The following is a 17,333-nucleotide window of genomic DNA, read 5'->3' on the forward strand; positions in this document are numbered from 1 at the left end:
TGAATAAGTGTAGCTGTGTTTCAGCAAAGCTTTATATGCAAAAATAGGCAGCTGGCTGGGTTGGTTTGTGGGCAATAGTATGCCAACTGCTGCTATAAGGAGAAAATTCCTAAGCTATAACTTGGGGTTTCCACAGCTAAGAAGGTGGGAGACATGAGTTTCCATCTCCTACATCCTTCCTGCTCGCTGCTCTTCCCTTCTAATTCTAGTTCTGGAGGAAGGAGAGAATGAAGATATTTCCACATGTGACTTCTCAGGGTGAGATGGCTATTCTTCAGCCACAAAGTGGAGAGCAAGCACCCCCTTCAATGAAAACCCTGCATCTGTAGGGGATGGGTCACTTCTGTCCATCTAGCCCTCTATTTGCAAGCCTGGGGTAGCCTGAACCAGACCCCCCGCCCCCGAGGAGAGACTCAATCCTAAACTGCTCTCAGAAGCCTCGGTGGGTCGTTCTTTGTGAATCTTGGCTATATCTTCAGGGCAATCCCTAGATGGAGGGTCTAATGCATGGCCTCTTTGTTCATGTTGGGGTGGTCCCCAGCAAGCCTGTAGCCCCAATCTTGTCTCTCCTCTGTACCCCAGCAATGGGACCTGTAGACCTAGGCAGGATCCATCTCTGTGCCCCTTGGGAACCAGGAACTGGAGGGAGCATGCCTTGCTCCTCTCTGCAGCCACACACCCCACCCCCCACCTCAACATTCTCTCCTCAACTGAAGTTATCTAGTGGCTTAACAGAGACAAAGATACAAGAAACAAGGTATCCATCTCTTCTTCTTCTTTTTTGTTTTTTTTTTTTTTTTTTTTTTTTTTTTTGAGATGGAGTCTTGCTCTGTTTCCCAGGCTGGAGTGCAGTGGCATGATCTCGACCCACTGCAACCTCTGCCCCCTGGGTTCAAGTGATTCTCCTGCCTCAGCCTCCTGAGTAGCTGGGATGAGAGGTGCCCACCACCATGCCCGGCTAATTTTTGTATTTTTAGTAGAGATGGGTTTCACCATCTTGGCCAAGCTGGTCTCGAACTCCTGACCTCATGATCCACCCACCTTGGCCTCCCCAAAGTGCTGGGATTACAGGCGTGAGCCACCGCACCCAGCCTCCATCTCTTCTTCTCAATGACCCCTGAAGCTTAAAGAATAATTTATGGCCAGGTGCAGTGGCTCACACCTATAATCCCAGCACTTTGGGAGGCCAAGGTGGGTGGATCACGAGGTCAGGAGATCAAGACCATCCTGGTTAACACGGTGAAGCTCTGTCTCTACTAAAAATACAAAAAAAAAAAAATAGCCGGGTGTGATGGCACGTGCCTGTAGTCACAACTACTTGGGAGGCTGAGGCAGGAGTATCGCTTGAACCCGGGAGGCAGAGGTTGCAGCAAGCCAAGATCGCACCACTGTACTCCCGCCTAGGTAACAGAGTGAGACTCCGTCTCAAAAATAATAATAATAATTATAATGATTTTATACTAGGTTTTCTCAGTCTCTGCACTATGGATATTTGGGGCCACATAACTCTTGCGGGGAGCTAATCTGTGCACTGCAGGATGTTGAGTAGCATCCTGTCTTCTACTCACTAAATGCCCATAGCAACCCCCAGGTGTGACAATCAAAATGTCTTCAGACATTGCCAGATGCCCCCTGGGAAACAAAACAGTCTCAGATTGAGAACCACTGTCTTAAACAGAAGGTCAATCACTGCCTTTTGCTCTCAGCTGTAGGTTCTAATTTCCAATTCCAGATAAATAGAAAAAATCATAGGCAAGATCTGTCAGCACCATGTGACATTAACTTTTGGTGCAAAGTAAGCATAATTATCCCCACTTTACCTATGAGAAAACTGAGGCCTGGGCTGCACAGCTAGTGAGCACCTGAGCCCAGATTTGGACCCAAGGCTGCCTGAGGTCAAACCCATAGATAGATAGATTAGATATAGATATAGATATAGATATAGATATAGATATAGATAGATAGATAGATAGATAGATAGATAGATGATAGATAGATAGATAATTTTTTTTTTTGAGATGCAGTCTCGCTGTGTCGCCCAGGCTGGAGTGCAGTGGTGCAATCTCGGCTCACTGCAAGCTCCGCCTCCCGAAACCCCTATATTTTTTAAACTACTTCTGATCTGATCATGAGTGAACACTATGAAGATTTTCCTGGAATGAGGAAGAGTTTGCGATGATTTGCATGGTGAAAAGAAAACTAGATTGTACTTGCCCTTTCTTTAGCATGTTCTATCTAATCCTGACAGCGGGGCTTAGAGGTAGATATTATTCTCCCCATTTTACAGATGAGGAAACTCAGGTTAAGCAAACCTAACAAATGGTTTGAAATCAACATAGCAAAGATTTGTAAGCCCAGTGTTTCTGTGCTCAAAGCCTTGATATTTCGACACCAGAAAAAGTGGGTGGCTGCTCCCTAAAGGGGAAACTGAGTCTAATTTCCTACATAATATTCTACCTTTCTGGCCAATGTGTCCTTCCAGCCATAAGAAAAGCTTGGTGATGGCTGGGCGCAGTGGCTCACATGTATAATCCTGGCACTCTGGGAGGCTGAGATGGCTGGATCACCTGAGGTCAGGAGTTCAAGACTAGCCTGGCCAACATGGTGAAACCCCATCTTTATTAAAAATAGCCAGGCATGGTGTCAGGTGCCTATAATCCCAGCTACTCGGGAGGCTGAGGCAGGAGAATCACTTGAACCTGGGAGGCAGAGGTTGCAGTGAGCCAAGATCGTGCCACTGCACTCCAGGCTGGGCAACAAGAGTGATGCTCCATCTCAAAATAAAAATTAAAAAAACAGAAAAGAAAAGCTTGTTGATAAATGAGACTTTTATACCTGCCCCCTGCCTTTGACCTCCTTCTGTGACCTCTTTCCTTATCTCAGTTCTGTATGCAGTACTGGCCTGAGAAGACCTCCGGGTGCTATGGGCCCATCCAGGTGGAGTTCGTCTCTGCAGACATCGACGAGGACATCATCCACAGAATATTCCGCATCTGTAACATGGCCCGGGTAAGTACACGGCCGCCATTGCTTGCTGAGCCCCTCCTCCCCAAGACAGATGGAGGCTGCCGAGAGGATCCCGCTGAGCCAGCCAAGAGTCTGTGTTGTGCTCTCCTGATAATTTCTTCCTGGAGGAAGTGATGCCTGTGCTGATTCCGGCTCCAGACTCAGCAATGACTCCAACACATAGAGATGCAACGAGCGACATCCAACCTGCCATCTGCCTGTTTCCTGACACACTTGCTGCCGTGTAGACAAAACTTCTTAGACATTAGCTCTTCCCCACTGTGTCTCTGTACTGGCATGAGTTGATGCAGCCTTTGATTGGATCCCATAAGCTTTGGGCCAGGCAGTGCCAACACCTAGATGAAAAGTGATTACTTACTTCCATGAGAATATTCACTGGCTGAGCAGAGTAGTGGGTGGGAGGGGCAGATTAGCAATCTATGAAATGGTTGCTAACTAATGCAGCTTTGGTCACTACTTGGGGCCCAAGATGAAAGGAGCTCAGCACCTCCCCTGCTCCCCAGCTCAGAGTTCATTGTCTACTGAGAAAGTGAGACATGTTCTGGTACATGAGCCTCAGGGAGAAAGAACTCTGCCCAACAGAATCAGGGAAAGCTTTCCTAAAGAATGGGACACTTAAATTGGGTTTTGAAGGCTGAGTAGGAGTTTTTCAGGTACAAAAGGGGTTCAGGGCAGTCACAGCAAGAGAATCTGTGCACACGAAGGAATAGAAGTAGTCATGGGGACTCTCCCCATGAGGACATGGCTTAGATCCCATTTGGTCTGTCTTCCACCATGATGCTGCAGTCCCCAGGGTATCTGCAAGGTGCGTGTACCCAAGCATCCGCAGCAGAACAGCCCTAACAGCCTCTCTGTTCTCAGCCACAGGATGGTTATCGTATAGTCCAGCACCTCCAGTACATTGGCTGGCCTGCCTACCGGGACACGCCCCCCTCCAAGCGCTCTCTGCTCAAAGTGGTCCGACGACTGGAGAAGTGGCAGGAGCAGTATGACGGGAGGGAGGGACGTACTGTGGTCCACTGCCTGTGAGTACTAGGGAGGTGTCACCAGGGCAATAGGGTGGTGGGTGATAAAGCATCCTTGCAGATGCTGCTGGCCACATACCCCAGTCCTAGGCAGGCCTGACTATACCACAACTCAGCATCCCTCAAAGGCTAGTGGCAGTACATTCAAAGGAATTATGATCCTTTAATGGAACGGGGCTGCCAGTTTGTTGTCCTGAACTAATATATGACATATTATTGATGCAAAACCTAGTGGTCTTTCCACAAACATGAGAGGAGGTGGCAGACCATGTTCCAATGCTCGCAATGAGATGAGCCCCATTCTCCAATAAGGGGCATGATATGCCCTGCTAGTCACAAGAAAACCCAGGACAAAGTGGGTTCCACTGACCAGAACCTCCTCTGTTATTTCCCAAGGAAGAAGAAGAAGGAGAGAAAAGGGATGGTGTTGATTATGAGAGCTTAATTTAATCCAGACATTTTAAATGAATCACCTCTATCCATTTATTAGGCAGATAATTATCATTTTGTAGTGAGAAAACTGAGGTGCAGGCAGGGTAAGGTAATCAGGAATCAAGGGTGGGGATATGGCTTGCATTCCCAGGCCTCTAAGCTAATGCGCCACTGATTAACCCACACTGTCTCTGAGTAAACCAAAGGACTTGTGTACTATGCCTGCTTCTCTACAATGGGCTTAGAGGGATCATAGGACAAAAAGAGCATAGGGAAAGGCACTGCCCTGAGGGGCTGATAGATGGATGTGAAGGACCCTGGGAACACTATTGTGCAGGGGCACAGTGAGATCCAGACCAGCTGTGTTTATACCCCCATTGCTGGGGTGAACTTTACCTCCTGTCTTCGAATGGACATTGTCCAGTCTAATGAATTCTGGTGTCATTATGCTGGGTGGAGGTCAGGACCTCAAGAGGACAGTGGCTGACAAGCTGTGCAACATCAAGAAAATCACTGAATTTTATAAGCTTCAGTTTCCTCATCTGTTCAATGGGTATGTGGAATTAATCTTCAGACCCTATAGTGCTTTGGAATGAAATAGAAAGTAAACACATTTTATCTGCCAACATGGAGACCAAGAATGTCATGGTAGCAAATATGCAAATGTAAATGTAATTACTTAAAAGAGCAAGTGTCACAGAATCTATCCTAAGAGTATAGAGTGACCACAGAGGATTCTACAAAGTCTCACACCCAAAACAAACCTGCAGCCATAACAGCTATGTGTGAAATATTTGATTCACACTCACTTTGCTTCGTAGAACTTCAACGACTTGAGGAAAAGTCATTGAGAAGGCCTCTCTCTTTAAAAATGTTATGTTAAAGGAAATTTAAACGAAGGTCTTCTCTTTCTCACAACAAATATCTCTGGAGCTAGTGGAGGCACTGATAACATCTGACTGACTTCAGAATTGAGGTCAGTCTTTTCAAAACCAGCTAATTATTCTCCCTCTCAAACAGGCGGTGCATGCACATGTTAGGAAAGTCAAAGAGCTTAAAGGAAGTTAAACACACGGACACATAGAGATGCACACACAGAGCTTCAGGACCACCACCTGCAGCAAAAATTCCTTTCCAGAGGAAGCAAACCTCAGGCTAGAGTTCAGGAAGATGCTGCGTGGTGTCCCAAGTCAGGCTGATGGGTGACATCAGCCAAGCCCAGCTGGCTCTGCCCACATCCCAGAAACTAGCAGCTGGTTTCCTGCCAGCTAATACCTGCTGCCTCCAGATGCCTTACCTTAGCACCCATCTTTCAGGGTCTCACACCACCAGGCTCTGAGACCCTGTGTCTACTCACGTCTTCCTTTTGGACGCTGTTATTCTTGCTTCAGAAATGATAGAACCTTCTTTCATAGGAGACCTTACTCTCTCTCTCTCTCTCTGTCTGTCTCTCTCTCTCATGTTTGTTTTCTAGCCTGGTTTTTTTTTTTTTTTTTTGCACTAATGTCTTTTTATCTATGTCCTTTCCAGCCAAGGTGGCCAGTAGTTTGAGCCAAAGGAAGGTACAGGGGCATTCTTCTACCAACAGGGACCTTGGTTTCCTCAAGGGCCACAGACACCATAACAGACCCTGAACTGCAGGGACCAGTCAGTGAATGGAAAGCAACTCTCTGTACTTGAAACATCTGGTCACTGCGTATCCTGTAGATAAAACATCTGGGAGATTGACTGAGTGCCTTAGTTTCCGTCCAGATGTTCTTTAGACACAGACCATTACATGAAATCATTAGTTGCTCTTGGCAACACGCCCAGGAGTTCTGAATCAGGCATATTCCTACAGGGACTCTCTGTAAAGAGTTTGAAGGGTGTTTCCATGAAGATGACTTATGGAGTTTCAGAAAGGAGTAACAGAGACATAGTTCTGCCACCAACCCTCTATCCCTAGACTCAAGATCAGTAGCATCTTGCTTAAACCAAAGTGTACAGTAGAGACCTGTCATTTTAAGATAAAGCCTATCAGGCCCAGTTCCTCCCTCCAAGTTCCTACCTCCAAGCTTGGGCTGGCTGACCTTAAGCTAACAGAGTATTGCTGTCCTTAGTGGAGGATGGGAAGAACTAGTAGGAAAATCACTTGGAAATTTTCATCGTCTTTACTGGATGTTTAAGTGGACCCAGAGCATTCTTTTGGACATGGATGCAAGCATCAGCAAGGATGCAGGTGTCACATATACAAAGACACAGTACCATCCTGCCCTTGGGGTTTGGGTGAGTGTGCCCTGAGTGACTGTAACATGCTCATAGAACCAAGAAAACATCAAGCTAATTGGACTCTCAAAGGTCTAGTCCAACCCCTTCATTATACGAGTGGGGAACTTGGGGCCCAGACAGAGGAAGTGACTTGCCCAAGGTCAAAGCAAGTTAATGGCACAGATGGGACTCAAACCATAACTCATGGCTCAGGCTAAAGCCTTCACCATTGCCTTGCCTTGCATCTGTCCAGGCAGCTGATCCCTACTCCTACTGATGTAGCTTTAGAATCATCAGGTGCCTGGAAGGGACCTAGGAGCATGGCTCACCTCTTTGCTCTGTGTTTAGAAATGGGGGAGGCCGTAGTGGAACCTTCTGTGCCATCTGCAGTGTGTGTGAGATGATCCAGCAGCAAAACATCATTGACGTGTTCCACATCGTGAAAACACTGCGTAACAACAAATCCAACATGGTGGAGACCCTGGTAAGTATCCCAAGGACTGTTCTCCAACAGCCAGGGCTGACTAGTTCCCTTGACCTGGAGAAAATGACATCAAATAGTAACATCACTCAACACCTGGCTGCTAATTGTATACCTGCATTCTGTGCCCTTGGTATGCACTGTTGTCTGCCCTGTGTCTTCCCCTTCCAACCTCCCCGACTTTTCTTTCTTGCAGGAAAATCCAATTACTAATCCTGGTACACCTACTTTGCTTCACTTTCTGCCCATTCCTTAAGACAGTGTCATTAATTCAGGCTTAAAGGAAAGGATTCTGGATTAGTAGACTGTGAAGTATGTTTTCAATTCAGCCCAATTATATTCCAATTAATTTATGCTAATTTTTACAACAGAGAGCATTTACAGTAGAGAGCGCTATGGAGGAAAGTGCGGTAAATAGAGTGTGTGGGCAGAGCCCCAGATGATAAGACCTGGTACCATGGTGGACCACTGCACCATGCACAAGGAGCTTTAATATAAGTCTTTAAACCTACTCAAATAGTGGTCTTAGTCAAAGTGAGGCCCTATTAACGTGTGGGTCACAGACCAGCAGCAGCATCATTATCTGGGAGCTTGTTAGAAATGCAGAATCTTGAGCCCCACTCCAGATTTACTGAATCAGAATGTGCATTTTAAAAAGATTTCTGGCTGCCTTGTGTGCACGTTACAGTTTGAGAAGCCCTGTTGTACAAAACAGTAAAAAAGAAAGGGAATGGTGCCAGCTGGGCATTCGAGGAAGCTTGGGTAGAAGCAGGCATCAAGCAGAATTTTGAAGGATGTCCAGATATGGGTAATTTTGAGTTGACATAATATGGATGTAGATAAAGTTTTCTCCAAAATCTGTATCTCTAAACTAAATGCATTTTCCCTTTCCTTTTTCATCTCTCTTGTCTCCTCCCTCTCTGCCTCTCCTCCTCTCCGCCTCTCAGGAACAGTATAAATTTGTATACGAGGTGGCACTGGAATATTTAAGCTCCTTTTAGCTCAATGGGATGGGGAACCTGCCGGAGTCCAGAGGCTGCTGCGACCAAGCCCCCTTTTGTGTGAATGGCAGTAACTGGGCTCAGGGGCTCTGAGGTGGTGGCACCCTGCCTGACTCCAAGGAGAAGACTGGTGGCCCTGTGTTCTACGGGGGGCTCTGCACCTTCTGAGGGGTCTCCTATTGCTGTGGGAGATGCTGCTCCAAAAGGCCCAGGCTTCCTTTTCAACCTAACCAGCCACAGCCAAGGGCCCAAGCAGAAGTACACCCACAAGCAAGGCCTTGGATTTCTGGCTCCCAGACCTCCTGCTTTTGTTCTGAGTTTGTGGATCTCATGGCAAGCCAACTGTGCAGGTGCTGGGGAGCGGGAGGCTCTCCTGCCCTCCTTCTCCTTAGGAGTGGAGGAGATGTGTGTTCTGCTCCTCCATGTCAAGGAAAAGATTGAGGCTCTTGGGGGTCACTGCTCTGCTGCCTCCTGCAACCTCCTTCAGGGGTCTCTGGCACCAGACATTTGCAGTCTGGACCAGTGTGACCTTACAATGTTCCCTAGGCCACAAGAGAGGCCCCCCATCCTCACACCTAACCTGCATGGGGCTTGGCCCACGACCATTCTGTACCCCTTCCCCAGCCTGGGCCTTGACCGTCCAGCATTCACTGGCCGGCCAGCTGTGTCCACAGCAGTCTTTGATAAAGGTGTTCTTTGCTTTTCTGTGTGGTCAGTGGGAGGGGGTGGAACTGCAGGGAACTTCTCTGCTCCTCCTTGTCTTTGTAAAAAGGGACCACCTCCCTGAGGCAGGGCTTGGGCTGACCTGTAGGATGTAACCCCTGTGTTTCTTTGGTGGTAGCTTTCTTTGGAAGAGACAAACAAGATAAGATTTGATTATTTTCCAAAGTGTATGTGAAAAGAAACTTTCTTTTGGAGGGTGTAAAATCTTAGTCTCTTATGTCAAAAAGAAGGGGGCGGGGGAATTTGAGTGTGTACCTCTAAGACAAATCTCTCGGGCCTTTTTTTTTTTTCCTGGCAATGTCCTTAAAAGCTCCCACCCTGGGACAGCATGCCACTGAGCAAGGAGAGATGGGCGAGCCTGAAGATGGTCCCCTTGGTTTCTGGGGCAAATAGGGCACCAGCTTTGTGCATAATTTGGATCTCCAAATTTGAACTCCTTCCTAAAGAAACCGAGCAGCCACCTTGAAAAAGGCCATTGTGGAGCCCATTATACTTTGATTTAAAATAGGCCAAGAGAATCAGGCCTGGAGATCTAGGGTCTTGGCCAAAGTGTGAGTGAGTCAGTGAGAGGGAACAAACATTTGCTAAGTCTCTACTCTATGCCGGGGATCACGCTTGGCACTTTCCACAGGACATTTCACACAGTCCTTAGAACCCCCAGGAAAGAGCTACTGACTTGTTATCATCTACATTTGATCATCTCCTCCAATGAGGAAACCCAGGCACCTCCCTCAGTAATGAAATCCTGGGTTCCAAAGGGGCAGGTAATGGCAATGAGACTTCTCTGTGCTGTTTTCTTCATCTTCTCTAAGCCAAGCAATTATTTTATGGAGGGAAAATAAGGCCAGAAACTTCTGAGCAGATAACTCCACAAATGGAAATTTAGTACTTTCTTCCTGACGCCAGTTCTTCTGGGAAGCCCAGAATTTCAGTTATATTTTAGTAACACATTCCCAGCTCCCCAGGAAAGCCAGTCTCATCTAATTTCTTAGTCAGTAAAAACAATTCCCTGTCCCCTCAGGCTATGAAGGGACCAGCCAGGGACACTCTCGACCTTGATCTCTAGCCAGTGCTTAGGCCCAATATCTGACAGCCTCAGGTGGGCTGAGACCTAGGAAGCTCCATCTTGAAGGCTGGTCTAGCCCCAGACAGGGCATGAGGGGCAGAGAATTCAAGAAGGCACAGCTTTGGCCCTCAAGAGCCCACTGTATGCTGGGGAAATGGAACCATAGTGCAGTAGTGTGGAGTGGATGAGTGTTCCATGAGCCTAGGAGCAAGAAAGTCTCTTCGGCCTAGGGCTTCCTGGAGAAGGGGACATCCATTCCTGCTGGGTTTTAACAAGCAGAAAAAGGAAAAAAAATGAAACTCAGGCAGAGGGATCCACATGTGCAATGGCAAAGAAATGTGAAAAGGCATTGGGAGAAGCAGTCCGGGGGAGGCCAGCCCAGTGCGGGCACAGCACAACACGGGGAGCAGCAGAGATGAGCCAGGGTCCAGGAGACAGATGCCCATCATGAGTGCAGACTTTGTCCTATTGGCAACAAGGAGTCCACGGAGCTTTAGAGAGATGCACTCAGCTTCGTGTTGGCAAAGACTCCCTCTGGGCCAACGGGGCTGCCTCTTTTCCTTTCATCAGACACTGTGAAAACATTCCCTTAAGCGTGTACTTTTTAATATCACATCTATTTGTCTGTCTGCTCATTGTTTTGTTGCTGGAACTAAATATGCAGTGGATCGTGAGACTCAGATTCTGTGAGAAACCCAGGGTCTCTGCTTTACCACGGAGCAGGGTCACCAACCCAGATCTCCAGGCCCATGAGGATGGAACATGAACGGAGCCCACAAAAGTTGCTTCCATTGGCATGGGCTCTGGAGCTGTCCAGAAGTCCAGGGACACCAGACTTGATCAAGGAAGGGCTGTCACTTTAGAGGTTCAAAAGGAAGTGCCTCAAAGCAAAGGCAAGCAAAGGAACCCCACGATGAACTTGCTCTTTTCCTTTGATGAGCCTCTCCCCAAGTGTATTTCAGCAGACCCCGAGGACCCACCCCCACTGGGCCTGCTGGCCTCCCTCGGCTCCAGCCCAATGCCCCAACTGGCCTTCCCCAGCCTGCAAGGAGCCTGTAGCATGGCAAATCCGCCTGCTGTATGCTATTTTCTTAGATCTTGGTACATCCAGACAGGATGAGGGTGGAGGGAGAGCTATTTAACACAAATCCTAAGATTTTTTTCTGCTCAGGAAGGGGTGAAATAGCTGGCAGATACAAATGACAGTGGCTTTTATCATTTTAAATGGTAAGAATTTTAAGTGTGACTTCAGAGAGAAACAAACTTTAAAAAAAAAACTCAAGCCATGGTGGGGTAACCCAGCAACGGCCAGTGATGATTTCCCCCAGCTCATACCCTTGTTTTCCCACAACCCAACCATTCTCCAAAGAAAGCAGGGCAGTGAATAGGTCGTAGGCCAGTGCACACGGGAAGAAATTGAGGCTTATGGATGGGGATGACTTCCCTAAGATCCCATGGGACAAGGATGTGGCAAGGCTTGGATGAGATGGGGCACCGGTGCCCAGGAATTTGAACATTTTCCTTTACCCAGGAAATCTCCCGAGCCAACACCACCACCCCCAGGGGGTCTCCCCACCCCACCCCATTTATAGGGTGAGCTCAGCCTGTCATGAGCACAGGACAATATTATTAATGCTCTCTGAGTCTTTACAACAGGAGCTCTTCTTACCTCATAGGTGCGGACTCTGTTTGGGGAAGATGCAAGGAAGTAATGAGAAGCCCAGGAACTTTCTCCACCTGTGTGTGTTTATGGCCTAAATGGCTTCAGGATGTATCTTAGCTGCACTCCAACATTGCATCCTTTCTGGGGTGAAGAATCTGGGCCAACCAGGGGCCCTTGGGCCTCCAGAAGACCACAGTAGGCCTCTCTTTGTGGGAATGGAAGGGGACAGCTTGCTTTTAGTGCTGGCCCTCTCTGTGGGTGTGGCCTACAAAGGAACCAACAGATCCTGTGCTGGGGACTCTAACATGTGAGCTCATTAAATTCTTCCAACATTCTAAAGAAGGGTTTGTGATTGTCACCATTTTACTGATGAGGAAACTAAGGCTCCTAGGGGAGAAATCACTTGCCCACAGTTCCAGTGATTTAAACCGGTTTAATGAACCAGGATTTAAACTGGTTTATTCTCACTACAGAGACAATATTTTTCCACCATTGTATCTCACATTTTTCCCAGGAGGTTACCCATAACAGAGGAGACTAGAGTGGAACAGATACCTCAGTGGATAAAGCTCAAAGCAAACAACAGTAAGCTTAAAATTCCTTCATAGTCTCATGTTTTACTTTCACAATTCATGCAAAATTTGCATTCCACTTTCTGATTTAGCCTGGTTGGTTTTAATATGACTCTATGAATATTTAAAAAAAAATGTGCTCTGTTCCTCATGTTGTTCTGTTCTGTTCACCCCACTATGATGGACCCTAGGTCAGCTGGTCTTGAGCTTGACCCTAGAATTGACTCTAGGAGCAGTGACCCTGCTGCTTCCCAGAGCCAATTATAGGCTCAAGCTCAAGATCAACTGACCTCCTAGGCAGCTCCTTTGGTGTGTGGGTGCTCTGACCTCACTGTTCATGAATGGACCTCAACTAAGGCATCTTCCAGTTGGGTGCTGGAAGGAACCCATTGACCCACACTAGAATGATGAGGATTTGCTCATCTGGTGTGGAGAAGGATGAGCCCACAAAACCCTAAAGGGAAAGGAGAAGCTGGACACAGCTGTACTCAGCAGATTCCTGAATGCTAGGCTGGAAAGTGGTGCCTGTTGTCCGAGTGGAGTCACATGGTTGCTAATGTGGGCAAATCTGAGGACACACTTCATAAGCAGCAGGGGTCTGGAAGGTTCCTCACTTTACCCTAGCCACACATACTTACTGGGTGCCTACAGCACATAGCACCTTGGAGGGGGCATTATTAGGAAACCGAGATTACTATGGCACAATTAATTCCTGTGTAAGGCATGGGGTTGTGGTGGACAGAGCTCAGTCTTTAGTTTGAATCCCAACACTGCCATTTCTTGACCATAGAGTGTTGGGCCAACCAATTAATGGAAAAACATACATGAAAAGAGGACCCTCATCAACATTAGAAGGGGTAGATTTGGAGCACTTTAGGCAGGAAAACAGGAAGGCAGGGCCAGGAAACTGGAACCCAGTGAATACTCAGAACCAAGGATGCAGATGACTTATTTAGCAAAGTGGTCACTTCTATGACATAGCTGGACAAAGGATGGGTAACAGCTTGCCAGAGCCACTTGGAACAAGGGCAAATCTCAGGGTCTGGGGCAAAAGACGATGCATTTCCCTCCGACCCATCATGTTTATTCATCCTCCACTCCCTATTTCCACACTAGCTCTTGCTGTATGTCCTCACCAGGATCTACATTTCCTCATCGCTGGTGGGAACCCATTAGAGTACATAGAGGTGTCAGTCCAGTAAGACTGTTCTACACAACAGAAGTGAGGCCCAGGGAGTAGCAGCCAGGCCCTTATCCTGTTATCTCTGCAGGACTGACTGCCCAACCCAGATCCAGAGACACTGAAGGAAATGATAATTCCCTGGTACCTCACTGCCTCAGGACAGAATGAAGAAAGCCACCCTTCCTTAGGCTGCAGCTGGCCACTCCTTGGCTGGGTAAACAGGTCATCAGCACCAAGCTCAATCAGGAGTAACACTGTGGAAGACATGGGTGAGCCCAAGAGGAAGCATGAACAGGCTGCTGGTCCTAAGTCATGTCAACAGGTTGTGCTGGGCCAGGATCCCCAGGGAAAAAAATGGTCAATCCAACTGGAGGGTAGGTTAGAAGAAAAAAAAAAAACATAAACATGGATGGTCATGTCATCTCGAATCCCTGACTTGCCTTCTCCATTACTTAACAGTCTGAGCTCCTTCTCAGCCTATGAGCAGCTTCAAATCACAGCCAAGTAAAACAAGGAAATAGGAAAAGTAAATCTAACTAGAAGAGACAAGCTGAGATTCAGATTTGTTCACTCCTCCCATGCAAGGGCTCCCTGTTGGAGGTTTTCCATGTATACATGTCTAGAAGTGACAGAATTCAAGGCCTTGGCTTTGTCTTGCAGGGATCTGCCTTTGAGGTCATAGACTGAACAGCAAGGAGAGAGGTTAGTGGTGGAGCATGGGCAGAGCTGCTCTAGCTCCAGTTTCTTCTGACACATTTTTCAGGATCATGGATCTGATCCTCAGAAGCACAGCAGAGATATCTAAGCCATATTTGTGCACATGAGCAGACTCTTCTAGTTTTTTAGTAACCGGGGATGGGCTTTTGCATGGCACTGACTATAGAGATGTCTTGTAGAGATCAAGCCAGTCTTTTGCATCCCACCTGCCCACCTCCAGAAGAGATGGGAAAAGGTCATCAAAGGGCATTCACCAACTGAAATCCACTCATGAATGTTAGGTCTCTAAAAGGAGGCATCAACACTCACAATGGTAGCCTCCAAACCTAGTATCCCACCTATCTAAGAGCTCAGTGGTGGTCCACTGGGGCAGATACAAGGGAAGTGCAAGGACTCAAGATGAAAGAAAATCTATTGGGAAGAGTTTTAGGGGCTGGATTGTTATGGGGCTTCCTTCTGTATCTGAGAACTGCTCTGGGTGGTGAGATGTGGACTCTGATCCTTGATTGGAATGTTCAGAGAATGACTGTCTGGTGGCCTTGAAGTGTTGGACAGAAAAGTATCAGTATAAAAGCCTGGAGCTCAGGGTAATTAATGTAGTTCATGGTTCCTTAGTGAGCAGGACTCTTGGATGTGGAGGAGAAAGGGTCATAGGAAGTAACCCACCAAAATTACAAAATTGAGTCTCTGTACAATTACTTCAGTGCCTTTGGGCTTATGAATACAAATCAGTGGGCCTTCTCTATGATGGTCCAACAAACTCTCAGTGCCCACCCTGTCCCTGTATCTCCCATGGAAGATGAATAATGTCAGGTGTTCTTTGGGTCAAAGCCCCCAGGGCAGTCTGGAGGCTTAGAGGGCAGAGTGGTGTCATTCCATGTAAAATCAGGCTTCTGAGGGGTCAGGAAGAATATGATGTCCATGTCTTCCATGGGTCTGTAGATTCTTGGATGAAGTCAAGCACAGTTTGCTAGACCCAGGTCATTCTTCTGAGTATAACTAGGACCCATGAGTGAAACTTAATAGCTGTAAGGAAGAACCTGCTGCCTGCCAGAGAGAATAAGCTGCCCATCTCAGCAGCTGTCTAAAAGAAGCCAGGTGTCTCTTTAAAGGGAAGAGAAGCATTGGTGAAATGGATTTCAGGTCACTTCCATTCCAGATGGGCGAGATCTTGTGGAACTGGGATCATGTTTGAACTCATTCATACTTGTACAGCACAAATCCAAGTAGAGTGTGTTTGGTCTGTACAGGTTGAAGCCCCCTGCTCTCCCGCCCAAGTCTCCCTACCGACCAGGCCAACATGCTGTTGTGGCTGCATATACTGGGCTGATCCAGGCTGGTTATCACCAAACAGCAAACCATAGGGAACAGCTGCTTTGCCATAGACCCAATACCTATGTAGACCTCTGATGAGAGCATCCATAACTCAGACCCACTGACCAACAGGGCCATGAGTGACAGCCAGAACCAGTGAAGGTCCAAGCAGGACACAGAGCAGGGCTTTGCTTACCATACATATTATCTCCAGTGATTATTTCTACCCCACTCCCTATTCAAGGCCTGTTGGAGCAGATTGCAAAAGCAAAAGCACAGTAACTCAATTTACACATGATTATAATCATTTCCAGTGCACACATTTCATCACCAGGTGGATCCTGAGCTAACCCATGTAAATCCAGGTTAACCCATATTGGTAATCATACTCGAAAGCACTTTTCACCCTACATTCTACTAGCCAATCAAAGACAAAGAGTTGTGGCCTCTACCATTGCCTTGGCTTCTGGACACCCTCACAGGCTATCCCAAGGTTCCTGCTCAACTCCAGGGAGGCTGACATCCTCACATCCACTGGGCATATGATATTGCATGAGACCAAAGTCTCCACACTGCAGCCTCCTCCATGAATCCCAATGGCCTGCACTTGTACAGTTTGGGTGTTTGATAGATAAAGCACGTATGAGAAGAGAAAACAAAATAAATCAACTTTTTAAAAAAGCCAGCACTGTGCTGTCAATGTTTTTTTTTTCTTTTCAATTCTAGCTTAAAAAAGCAGAAGGTAAATAATGTCAGGTCAATGAATATCAGATATATTTTTTGACTGTACATTACAGTGAAGTGTAATCTTTTTACACCTGCAAGTCCATCTTATTTATTCTTGTAAATGTTCCCTGACAATGTTTGTAATATGGCTGTGTTAAAAAATCTATACAATAAAGCTGTGACCCTGAGATTCATGTTTTCCTAAGATATTCGTACTGGTGTCTTCCTGAGGTTGCATAGGGATGAGGTGGGGACAAGTTGGAGGAGGAGAAAAAAATTATTATCAGCTAGGTTTCTTTATATTTAAGTTAATCCTTACATCACAGGAAATATATATTATTCCCTCTTTGCAGATGAAAAAGTTGAGGCTCAGAAACATCAAGGGATTTTCCATAACTGCACATTGAGCTAGTAAAAGGGTTGAGTGTAAAGTGGTGTTTCTCAAGTGTGGTTCATAGAGCAGCGGCATGAGAATCACTGGGAAGTTTGTTAAACATACAGATTCCTAAGCCCGGAGAATCACAATTTCAGGGTCTGCCTTGCTAACAAGCTGCCTAAATGTATCAGCTAGCTGTGGCTGCATAATAAACCACCCAAAACTCAGTAACTTGAAAGAAAAATATTTGATAGCAGCCAGCTAAGACTCATCTGATCTAAGCTGAGCTCAGCTAATCTCAGCTAGGCTCATTCATGTGTTGGCTAAGGGCTCTATTCTAGGCAAGGCTTGAGCTGTTACAGCCTTGTGCCATTGGTCCTCCTGGGACCGAGGTAGCCTATGCATATGCTCCTCATGATAATAGCAGGAGCATGAGAGAGAGAAAGTCCAATCACATATATATTTTGCCAGGCCTTTGCTTGAATCATATCTGCAACATCCCCTTGGACAAAGCTAGTTACATGGAATACTCAGAATCAAGGGGCAGGGATTCTACTTCTTGACATAGACCCCTCTTCTCAATTTTCCAGTAAATGCTGAGGTTGGCCAGGCATGGTGGCTCACACCTGTTATCTCAGCACTTTGGAAGACCAAAGTGGGAGATCACTTAGGCCCAGGAGTTCAAGACCAGCCTGGGCAACATAATGAGACCTTATCTTCACAAAAAGTTCAAACAGATTAGCCAGGCGTGGTGGCACACACCTGTAGTCCCAGTTACTC

At 46.8% G+C, this 17,333-nt stretch overlaps 1 protein-coding gene across 4 annotated transcripts in view; it reads left to right on the top strand.

Moving 5' to 3' along the window:
- Positions 1 to 16,384, top strand: part of PTPRT (protein tyrosine phosphatase receptor type T) — a 1,129,549-nt gene extending 1,113,165 nt beyond the window's left edge. For all 4 annotated transcript variants that reach the window (XM_030825446.1, XM_030825445.1, XM_030825447.1 and 1 more), the window contains 4 exons: positions 2,884 to 3,009; positions 3,889 to 4,052; positions 7,080 to 7,215; positions 8,160 to 16,384. In XM_030825446.1, coding sequence (XP_030681306.1) covers positions 2,884 to 3,009; positions 3,889 to 4,052; positions 7,080 to 7,215; positions 8,160 to 8,213 — 480 coding nt within the window. In that variant the 3' untranslated portion in view covers positions 8,214 to 16,384. The remainder of the gene's footprint in view (positions 1 to 2,883; positions 3,010 to 3,888; positions 4,053 to 7,079; positions 7,216 to 8,159) is intronic.
- Positions 16,385 to 17,333: the final 949 nt, after the last annotated feature.

This window comes from Nomascus leucogenys, chromosome 13 (assembly GCF_006542625.1).
Source record: "Nomascus leucogenys isolate Asia chromosome 13, Asia_NLE_v1, whole genome shotgun sequence".
Lineage (NCBI taxonomy): Eukaryota > Metazoa > Chordata > Mammalia > Primates > Hylobatidae > Nomascus > Nomascus leucogenys.